Source organism: Protopterus annectens, chromosome 8.part0 (assembly GCF_019279795.1).
Source record: "Protopterus annectens isolate FY-2018-M chromosome 8.part0, PAN1.0, whole genome shotgun sequence".
Lineage (NCBI taxonomy): Eukaryota > Metazoa > Chordata > Ceratodontiformes > Protopteridae > Protopterus > Protopterus annectens.
This window is the reverse complement of record NC_056741.1, coordinates 1,037,137,226-1,037,149,396: the sequence shown is the minus strand read 5'-3', so window position 1 is coordinate 1,037,149,396 and position 12,171 is coordinate 1,037,137,226. Positions and strand designations below refer to the sequence as shown.

Below are 12,171 nucleotides of genomic sequence, written 5' to 3'. Positions count from 1 at the left end.
ATCTATCTATCTATCTATCTATCTATCTATCTATACACCATGTAGTGAGGTAATCATTCTATGTTGTGCAACTTATAAACAAAGGTATGGCATCTAGGTCCAAGGAAGTAATTGTTCCACTGTGTTCAGCATTCATCTGATCTATCATTGAGCACAATGCCCCCTTTGGTATGTACCTAACCAGGCATATCCAATAACTGGAACGTCCACAGAGGATCCTCACTAAAAGAATGCAAGGTGGAAGTAACATGCCCTGTGCAGACCGCCTCAAGGGCTATCCCTGCGTTTTGTCTCCTACTGTGAGGGGAGATCTATGCCTAGTATACAAGGCATTGTCAAACCCTTCTCTGGTGGACCTGCTGCATATCTGTAAAGCAAACAGCACTAGGATTATCCATTCTAATGACTTAAACCTTACCTGTAATATAGATAAGACCTGCTGGAGAAACAGGTATGGGCCCCAGAGACTATCCCATTCTCTGCAACAGGCTCCCTGTCCATGTAGGCAGAGTTCCTCCCCAACCCAATTCAAGTGTAACTTAGACAATTGGATGGGGAACAGGGAATTCATTCCTAGTTTGGCACTGATGTCTCTAATGAATACAAGCAGCTTGTAAATGGTTCATCTCCCAAACCTTTGCTTGTAAAGGTTTCACCTCCATAGCCCCTGTTTACATTTTTCAATGGTACCAGAACTTGTCAGAGATTTGGGATGCATGGCTAGGTTTAAAAAGGCCCCTGTGGTCATTAGCCTAGTAAACACCTATGAGCCTATAAATATGTATACATTTAGATATAGATATAGATATAGACATATATATAGATGTATATTTTTTTCTTTTTTTGATTTTATTATTTTGACAGGAGGGTTTCTGAGTTTTGACAGCTCTTGTGTGATTACAGGATGATAGGAAAGAGTTTGCATGACTAGATGATTTTATACATTGCTAGTATCCACCATCATTCTGTACCCTACTTGTTAAGAAGGCAAAGTACATTTGTCGTGGAATACATTTTATGGAGACCCATTCAATCACCCAGGCATGGTGTGAACAGTGCTAGGCTGTTACTCTGTTTAACTTGCAAGGAAGTTTGCTTCAGAGATGCTTTTGATTATTTTTTCCTGCTTTGGCTTTATCAAAGCAGCATAATAAAGTATGTGATGTTGGCAAAGCAGTAAAATAAGTAAGATATCTATCTATCCATCTACCTGTCTATCTATTTATCTAATACATTGTATCAATATATATTTTTTGAGTGCTGTACTCAACTGGGAACCTGTGCACCAGGTTGTGAATATGTATATAATGTGTGTGTGTGTGTGTGTGTGTGTGTGTGTGTGTGTGTGTGTGTGTGTGTGTGTGTGTGTGTTCATGTGTGTGCGTGTGTGTGCGTGTGTCCATGCACGTGTATTTGAGCATATGCATGTTTTTCCCTACACTGACACTTGAAACTTTGGGACCCCTGTGCAATAATATCACCCTTAGTGGTTTCCAATCAAGCAGTGCTCTCACAGTGTGACACACAGCAGGAGAGTCCCCTTCCATGACAGCCCATCACATTAGGGTTCTCGTATCAAATGTAAAGGCTCTGTTAGGTGCAAGCCATCACACTGTACCGAATGGGACATGCTTAGGTGTGGTGTTCATAATATGATGGCTCACAGTGGGCTTTTCACACTAAGATCTATCTCTGATGAGTTAAGTTGATGTCAGAAGGTGGACATGTAGTAGTAGTACCACAAGAGGAATGTCCTGACTTACATGGTGATTTGTCCATCATTTGCCTGACCACCTACACTGTAGCAATTGTTTTTTGGCATGGTCCCAACATTTTTACAGGTACTCATTTCTAACATTATGCCACTGGTATGTCCCTTCATGCTCTCCAGTGGAAGCAGAGAGCAGTCTTTAATCTACTGTTCTTTTCTCCTGTCATTTGTTCATTTAACACTAGGGCTGGTAATCCAACTTGGATGGTCTTGGTTGTAGTCAGGTCTGCATCTTTTTGTATCACATAACTGACAGTTTAAATATGTTGATAGTTAGTATAATAAGTGTCCTAGCATAAAAAAAATTTAAAAATAAAAAAATATCTAAGTGAAAAAATCGAAATGAAGTGAGTTTCATTCAGCTACATTTATTTCTTTATTACTCACTTTTTTTGTGTTTTTGTTTTCATGATGAGGCATTAACTTATTTTACTGGATGTTTGCTTATTTATCCTTTGTTGAACACATTAGTCCCACTAACTAATGGCCTGTTTTTAAGGGAGACCCAAAGTAGCACTTGTATTACTAGGGGAATTTTGGCCAGGGTTTCAGAGAACTTCTTCTACTCTTTCTGATAGGTGCTGTGGGATCTTTTCCTTCTCCTTGAGCTACCACCAACTGAAACTTTGGTTTGATGTCTCATCCCAAGGATAGCACACTCGGGAGTGCAACACCCTCTTGATGCTGCATTGTAGTATCAGTAATTTACCAAGTAATCCAATCACCCGTGTTTAGAATAAAACCCATAGCCTTTTTATCTTGTACTAACAATGGTAAGTATGCTACCTGCTGAGCCACTGACAAGGCTAGCTTATTTAGAACAAGGCGTTGGTATGGTTAGCTCAAGACACTCCAAAGAATGAAGAAGAACAATAGAGCAAGTGGCGCTGCCTGTTTAAAATTACCAACCACCAGAAGACTGCTGTAACTCCAAAAACTGCTTTAATACAAAAAAGTAAAAGCGTTAAGCTTTACAAAGTTGTTTTTAGATTCTAGTAGTATCAAACTGTCTTCAGCTACACAGCTCTTCACACACACACAGTTTAAATTAAGTTCAAAAAAAATTTAAAAATTAAATAATGAATTAATTGTTCAATCTGCTAAAGTTCAAACTTTTAAAATAATATTACACAAATTATATAATGGTATATATATATATATATATATGCATATATTAATATGAATTGTATAAAAAAACAAATGTAAACTGACAACTGTTTACTATTACCTAAATTTATATAAATAAATTTAAAAAACATACTTATTTTCATGTTTATTTAATGTTACCCATTATATATAAAAAAAACAAGCCTAAAAAAAAATTTAAAATATAATTATTTTAAAGTATTTTAAAATTTTTTAAAATTTTTTTAAAATTAAAAGTTAAATTAAAATAGTTTAGTGTCAAGTAAGAATTAATTCATTAATTTTATTAAGTTCAGTTTTCCAGCATCAAGTTTTTGATTTTTTAGAATAATGTATTGAGAAAAATTTTCATTTATTCTGGCTCTCTATATTGGCATGTTTGTGGTGCCAAAAATTTTCTTTCTCTAAAACTTTCTAGTCAGGTAATGGTTAAAATTTAAATTATCCTGTAATGTGTTAATTGTATTAATGCCCATAATGTTAAAAGTTAAAAGAGATTATTATTAGATTAGCACAATGCCATTCATTTTTCCTCTCATTTTTACTTTTATAATGGTTAACAAGTGTTTTGTCATCTATCACGCAACCTACATCTGTCACATTACATGATAGACAGAATGATGTTGTGTATTGTGTTAGATTGACAATTCAAGAAGTTAAGGTTATATGAACCTTTATATGAACCTAGTTGTGTTCATATTGTAAAGTAATTTGTTGTCATTATCCTGTAGTAATATAGGTACATACCTTTTTTTTTTTTTCCCCCTTTAGTCCCCTTCGTTTGTTTGAATTGGGAAAGCTTTTTCATATTAGTGGCCCTTTCTAAAGTTGTGTTTTATTAAGTTGTCATATTAAGGGATGCATATATTATGGTATAATACATTGTCACAGTATATTTTTAAAAAAGTTTTGAAGCAAAAGCAGTTTATTAATTAATTATTTGTTTGAATAATTATTATAGAACATATATACTTGTGGTGTACTAAACTGTGCTGTTGTCTGAAGTTTTGTTGATACTACTCAAACAGCAGCTGGTACGGCGGAAACTTAACTGTCCTAATTTAAAAAGCAGTTTTTAGGAGATTTTACAGCGTTCTTGAGTTAAGGTGTAACCTTTTGGTGGTGCCTTTTTAACAGACGGTTACAGCCTCTTAGTTCATTCTTCTTAGCCAACATCTTGGAGCCAAAGGCCAAAGTGCAGTGTGGTGGTTTTCGCAGTTCTGGTTTTTTTTTCACAGAGGTTTTCTAGAGAAGCTTGGACACCTACACAGACTAACACAGAGGAGAGGAGCGGAGAAAAGGGTGCCTTGAACTAGCTCCAGCGTCCTTGATTACAATCAACAACGTCACGGAGGAGATCGTGGAGAAAGTACTAGCTCAGCGGTACAAATGTGGTTCAGAGTTCCCTATTAGAACTAGACGATAATTGGCTACAAAGGCAGTCAAAGCATAACCAAAGCATGTTCACAGAGGCGGTGACAGAACTGGCGATAAGATACTAAGAGAAAGCCTGAAAATGAAGGTTAAAAACCACTAACCATGGCTGGAATAACAAAGGAGTAGAGTTGGACTGCTTACAACAAGGTACTGTTAATACAAATTTTAATGAAGAGGAGAATTCAATAACTGATAAACTAAATCATAATGAACAATAAATTGTTCAAAGACAATAAACTCTTTCTGAAATAAAAATTATTGTAGAAAATGCCTCTTTAAAAAGATGGTCCGAAGGACAGAAGACAGGGTGATTCAAATAAAGGTCCAAATAGATATGGATGTGGAATGTTGTGATTAAGATGATGATTTTTTTGAGAGGAGGCAACAACCAGTGCAAAAACTCTCACCTTTTCCTTTCGCCAGAAACAAACCAAAAGCAAAATCACTTTCTCAAAAAAAAGGGGGGAGGGGGGGACTGGGGAATAATAATGGGTGGGCAAACGGAGATACAAGACCCAACACCCCCAAACAATCCCAATTAAGACTATTTGAAACGCTTTTTATAACAATATAACACTTCCTTATTTATAACTTTACAGAATGTGTTCATGAATGTGTTTCTTGTGGAATTGTTTGCTAAGGGTTTAAGCTTTGGTGATATAAAAAAATGTGATAATGTGATATAGCAGATTGATTATTAAATTATTTAATTAACTATTTCTAAACTGAATCTGCAGGAATTGTTTGGTAATTCATCATGTAATACTAGTGAATTAAGAATTCAAATCCCACAACCCCCAAAATCCTAAATATTTGAAATGTTTTTGAACACCCTTTTTAGAAATTAGAAATAATGTTCATGAAATCTAAATTTAAGTCTAACATTAAATATGTTTTCTGATGAAGAAAAATGAACTACTTACTAGTTTACTACTGAGGTTTATTAAACCAATGAAAGGTAAGGTGGGGTAGTCATGGCTCTGAGGGATGTGTCTAACATTTGATATTCTATTTTGGGGACTAAAAATGTGGTACCTGTAAGTATTGTAGGCATATAATGACAAAGTTACTTTTTACAATCAGACAAACTAGGTATGTGGTGTCAAATATAATAACCTGTTTCAACTTCGATTGTTCTATCTAGCACAATGTACACAACATCACATCATTCTATGTGGGAAAGACAGACAGACGGTGCTTGATAGGATGTACGGTCTTGGTGTTAGCCACTTTGGTCTATTGTTCTCTTATCATTCTTGGGAGCCAACATTACATCATTCTTCTAAGTGCAGTGTGGTCAAGGCTAGCTCATTTGACAGCATCTATGATGTTAGGAATGTTACATTCATTGCACACTATAAAGGAACATCTGCACTGTTGAGGTGTTGGTTTAATATCAGGGACTGAATAAATGTCAACATTTAAATGTGTACTCTTAAATTGAATGGTTTCAGTACTTATTTTAAAGCTGTTTAACACTTGCTGGAATGAAAAAAAATGAAAACTGTCATTGTTCAAACGTGAGGTGTGCTGTTTTAGGGAGTTTTTCTTTTCCCCAATATTGTGCGATGACAATGAAGTTGCTTTATATATCTATATATATATATATATATATATATATATATATATATATATATATATATATATATATATATATATATATATCAAATAGCTTTGGAGTGGGGCATTCCCTCTACATATGACTATGAATGGTATACTTGTGTTTCAATTTGATCACTCAAGTAATTCTCAGTCTGTGCCAAAATTTCACTCTGGGAGCTTATTTAAAATTTTTTTAGGTTCCTGAATCCCTACATCTGCCAGTAGGACTACCGTGAATACTTTTCTTAAGGACATGGTTTTTGTCATGGTGTTATTTTATTGAATTCTTTTTTGAGACAATAGTATCACTAATCTATTGCAGTGATGTTAAATGTCTATTTTTGTAGGTGCAGCGGCATTTTCTGGAGCTGTTACTCACAGTCTTGCCACGGCCCTTCTTGTATTTGAAGCAACAGGACAGTTTGCTCATGCTCTTCCTGTTATTATAGCTACCCTTGTTGCCAATGCCATTTCTCAGCGACTGCAGCCTTCCTTCTATGATGGGACCATCATTGTGAAGAAACTGCCTTTCTTGCCTCAGATTAGCAGTGCATGTACCGAGTAAGTTATGCATGCTTTGTGCTGATGTTGGATATTTTATTGTTCATCAGGTAGTGTAGGCTTGTCCATTTACTTCCCTTGGTAATTGTGTATTTTAATTGTCTATATGCTACTGTATAACACAGATGAAGTTAGAATTCAGACTTGTGCAAAGATACTGAATGATATATTATTGTAGTAGTCAAGTTTTAAACTTAATATATAGTAGATGCTCTATATTCGGCCAGCCTACCATTGTTATAGAACCATCAGCATCTGATCACAATAAATCACCTTTACCACCATCATACTCATCAACCATTCCTTTTTCCATTGTTTTCTACATGGAATTGAGGTGTCATATCACCTTCCTTTCTTCACCTTCTTTGACATCATGCCTGACTGTCACAGGTCTTCACTCATTCAATCCATCCTTCTCTTGGCTGGTTGACCTTGTTTCCTCTTACCATCTTCCTGTCTCTCTCAAACCTTCTTCAACAAATCATCTGTTTTCCTGCACATATGCCCAAACTCCTGTAATCTCTTTTATTTGACCTTCTCTGCAGTTATTGCTACTTTGGCTTTTGATCTACTGTCATCATTTCTTCTTCTGTACCAGAGTTCACATCCTACCTCCTGCCTCAGGTGCTTCATCTCTGTCACTCCTAGGTTTCTTAACTGTTTTATCTTCACTGCCCAGGTTTCTGTACCATACAGTAGTACTGGTTACACCACTGTTTTGTATACCTTACTTTTATGCATCTTTGGCATTCTTCTGTCACACACTTCCCCTGACAGTTTGTGTCAATTGGCTATAGCACCTATGATTTTAGATTGTACATCCTTATTCAGACTTCTTTTCATTTCAACCATCTCTTCCTGATAAAGTGTCAACCTGTTATATTATTTTTCCATCTGTTTCAATTTTCAACTTCTTCTGATTTTTCTCATTTGCTGCCACAACAACTTCTTGTTTGCATTCATTTTCATCCCGTAAGCCTTCAGTTTTGCATTCCATTCTCTAACTCCCCTAGCAACACACACCACTGTATTGCTTTAGAGTCTCTACAATGGCTAGAACTTCAACAACTACTACATCTCTACCAATTCCACATGCTACACTCTATGCTGTATAAACCTTCCTACTGTCTATCTCTATCTCCCCTAGTCTCTATTTGCACCCCATCCTGACCCCTCCACACCTCTAATCAACAGTTGCTTGATATTTACCACCCACATAAGTCAGTAGGCAAACTACTCTACAGATATTCTGTAGCCCATGCCTGGAACAAACTTCCCCTTGACATACTCACTGTTTAAAAACAAACTAAAAACACATTTACTCTATTCCAGAACCTGCCCCTGCCACGACCCTAATTAGCTCCCTCCTACCCATTCATTTATCTCACAGTTGATCCTACTTACACTCTGTAATCTCCTCTCTCAAGTACAGTAGCATAGAATTACCCTGAAGAGAAAAAAAAAGTGTTTACAATTTTTGTTTTCATATAAGTATTATACTTACTACTTTTGTTTATATTTTTTTCCTGCTGTAATAATATGGTGTTTTTATTTGTTTCCTACTGTTATGATATATTGTACTATTTGGAGCTTTGCATTGTACTATTTGGAGCTTTCCTCCTTGGGTCTCCACTGAAAATGGGCCACAATCCCAGTTGGACTAACCCGGTTAACAAATGTCAATAAATAAATAAATAAATAAATACATTTTCAGTTGTTTAAGTTCTAGTTCAAACTCTGTAATGTCAGCAGTTTTGTTGGTCTATCATATCCAGCCTGTACACTAATATAGTTTATCACCAGTATGAGCAACAGCAGGCTTAGAAATGAACCACAGTGCACCCACATTCCCACTGAAAACCCCTCTGTTAGTCCAAAGTCTGTTAATACTTGTATCAATGGGTCCTTCTACATAGTCTGTACTATTCTAGCAACATTTCCAGGAGTTCATACCACTGCAGGATTGCCAAAATCAGCTTTCTTGGGACTTTGGCATATACTTTCTCCAAGTCTAGGATTACCTAGTTGGACATTTTCCTCTTCACCAACTTCTTCTCCACTATCTTGTCTCACTATAAACATCAGATCAGCCATGCATTATATGGATTTGAATCTGAACTGCTCATCTCGTCTTAATTTATGCTACTCTGCTAATTAATCGATCATGTTCTCCAGCAGCCTCATGCTGTGCGACAGGATCTTGATACCTCTATAATGCCCACAGTTGTGAATGCCCCCTTTGTACACTGGCTCTAGAATGCTAGCTAGGATATGTCTTTTTCAATATACTGCTATGAGTATCCTCAGAAACATTTGTACCCTAGCTCATCCAATATCTTGATCATTGTCTGCCATGACCTCATCTGAGCCTGCTGCTTTTCCTCTCATTGTTCTGTTCCTGACTCTTCCTCTTTCATCATACCTTGTGTCTGGAGCAGTACAGCTTCTGTGGGGGGGTTTCATTCAGAAACTGCTGGAAGTACTCCTTCCATCTGCCTTTGATCCTTTTTTTTATGGATTGGTGCACAGGTTGCTACTGATATCCCTTATGAATGATATCTGATGACTATCTTTATGTTTAAGAGCTCTTTTTCAATTGGCATTTAATACTTAATAATGTCATTTAATGCTGTTTTTTCACTGACTTTCAATAATATTTGTCAATAATATTCTCTAGCAAATCATGATGTTCAACTCCAGGGACGTATTATTTCTCTGTGGGCAGCAGACTTGAGGAAACTTTCTTTTCATGAGTTAGTTTCCAGCTAAATGAATTGTTCTCAGGTATTGTATGTGGAATAATAAAATAAACTTTAATTATAGTAAGTAGTTGCTAAAGAACATTTGTACTAAAATGAGACAGTTAATTATATTTATTTTCAAGATGGCACAGTGAACCACATTAGTAATAATCAAGTATAGGAAGTAGGATTTTCCCTGATTTTACATGAATACTAATGACATTCTGTGAAGGGTTTGCATGTGGGTATAGGGGGTGGAACAACATTGGAGCAGGCATTTATTTATTTTGTTTTTGTAGAACACAAGGGGTTGTTGCATCTATCTATAAAATCACATTTTCAAGGTATATGCTAAAAGTTCCATTTCTCTTCCATAAACAGATCTCATGCGTATAAATCTGATTATTTGAATCATAACTATTGATCTTTCAATATTAAGAATGCACATTTACATTTTACACTGCTTATTGATGATGTACCATTTCCATAATAACATTAGGACAGTCACAGATGTGATTGGTCTCAGTACCTTAAGGAGAAAAGCCATTTTTTTATATAAAACTGTAGGAAATATTGTGCTTTTCACTTTGATAAGTGACAACCCTCCCAGTTAAACTGTGCACCACAGTGTGATAATGCAGGTGAGTGCTTGTGTCCCTCTTGTGCTTATTGATTCCTTCACACTTTAATTATTGTGCATTCAAAGCAGGTCATTTGACATTAAGAAATAATGACTTTTTTGTACATTCAGTGCAAGGCAGCACTTAACATTAACAAATGATTGTTAAGTCCAAATTAAAGATCTTTTTCTATTTCTGACTTTGCATACGTTATTATCTGGCTGTCCTTTTTTCTGGTAACATTCTAACCATCCCTGAGACTATCTTTTCTATTTTCCATTTGTTATATGCCTTCTCTGTTTATGACTTCTTTTTTTTTTCAAATAATTCTTTTATTTTTCAAAGTATGGTACAATGCAAGCTGGATGAGGAAATACATTACAGTTATACAAGTTAGAATGCAACGTTGGGTTATTACAGAAAACAGTGAGTAGCCACATAGTATAGCAATGATACATATGAGAATGATAGGTACAGCACAGTGAGAGCATTGTAATCCATTTACCCAAAACCAAAAAACAAATATATACAATATTTACAACCAAGCTCCATAGTGGTAATGCATAGGTATAGTAGAAAATTGGGTTGGCTGTGGTTCTCCGTAATTAACAGGAATAAGGATAGCTTTTTACACAAGATGTGAATGGGGAGTCAATCAGTATGAATCACATCTATAAGTTTCTTCCATAATTTGCCTAAATAAGCTCTTTTTTGGGCCCTTTATAATGAATTTATGAGCTGAGATGTGTTTGAAAGCCATCTCACTGAAACCCTTCCAACTAAGTTTGGTGCGATCTAACCAGTTTTTAGTGATATAAAGCTTAATAAGTGAACAGAGAATAATTAAAATGTGAAGTTGTACTTTAGGTATTCGAGTATGGATATGGAGAATGGCTGTTTCCCATGACAAGGTTGATTTTGTTTTAGAGAACACCAGAGTTTGTAAGAGTGGTTGCAATACCACAAATGTGTAGTAGATCTCTCTCGGATGGGAGCAGCATGTGGGGATGAGTTGGGGTTAAATTTATTGAGTATTACAGGGTGAAGTAAAAATTGTTGTTTAGCATCAGTTGGGTGTATAGGAGTTTTTAAAAGGAGAGTTCTAAAGTAGATTTTATAGCTGAGAGTTTTGGTCCTCTGAGATAGGAGACCCAACTGTGTTCCAATAGTTGGAAAAGAGACAGTTTGAGTTGTATAGCACCTTATTCAATAGTTTGTAAGAGGATGAGATTGTTTTTAGTGCTTGATATTGCAGATATGATTTCAATTACTTTGTTGATTTCCTGAGGGTTAGGAGGATTAAAATGTTGTGCATGTAGAACTTCTCTTATTTGTCGAAGAATCACTGTGTATTTGTTATTGATTCCAAGGATTAATCATAGCTCAGGGATAGATTTTGAACTATGTTTGAGGATGTCCCAAACATTGAGGTCTTTAATGAATTTAGTAAGGTCCAACGTCATATTGTTGATTTTGATGTTTGGATTTTGATGGAGTGGTTGGAGCAGGGGTAGGGTATTTTCCATGTTGATGTCTTTAATGAGTTTTGGAAAAGCCTAATTTTATGTTTCAGAGAATGTGCTAAATTAGAATTGTTTATAGAGAGAGTGGAAAGGAATGGAATAGCCTGAGGATTAATTTTGTTAGAGATAATATGATGATGCCATATTTTCAACCATGCTGGAGAGTGGGTTTGATTTTTGCTGCTAAAGTTTGAGATAGACCAGACTCTGTTTGAGCAGATGATCTTGTAGTACAGTTGAAAGTTTGGAAGGCCTAACCCCTTTCTCCTTAGGAAAAGTTAATTTAGAGTAAGAGATCCTGACTGACTTGGAACCAGATGAACCTAGCTAGATCTTTTCAATTTTGGAAAAGAAGTTATTGAATACTTCTATATCTGAAGCGTTGAATTGATATAAGAGTCTGGGTAAGACATTCATTTTCACTATTGCTACTTTGGACAAAGCTAAATTCATAAGTTTCCATCTTTGTAGATCTTGCTGGATGATGGACCATGTTTTTAGTAGATTGTTTTGGAGCATGGAAGCTTGATTATGTTCAAAATGGATACCAAGATATTTAAGATTATATGTTATTTGTAAAGAGGACTGGAAATAAAAGATTTGTGGGAGTTAGGATTGATTGGGAAAATATGTGATTTTTATTGTTAATTATTCAGATGGAGGAAAAGTATTTAATGGCGTCAAAGATTTTGGGTAGGTCTGAGTTGGGAAGTGGAAGTATAAATTTAAGTCATCTGCAAAAGCTGATAGCGCAACATGTGTGTTTAGAA

At 35.6% G+C, this 12,171-nt stretch overlaps 1 protein-coding gene across 2 annotated transcripts in view; it reads left to right on the top strand.

Moving 5' to 3' along the window:
- LOC122809207 (chloride channel protein ClC-Kb-like) overlaps positions 1-12,171 on the top strand; it is a 1,320,353-nt gene that overhangs the window by 824,303 nt on the left and 483,879 nt on the right. For both annotated transcript variants that reach the window (XM_044080518.1, XM_044080517.1), the window contains one exon: positions 6,304-6,517. In XM_044080518.1, the coding sequence (XP_043936453.1) occupies positions 6,304-6,517 (214 nt within the window). The remainder of the gene's footprint in view (positions 1-6,303; positions 6,518-12,171) is intronic.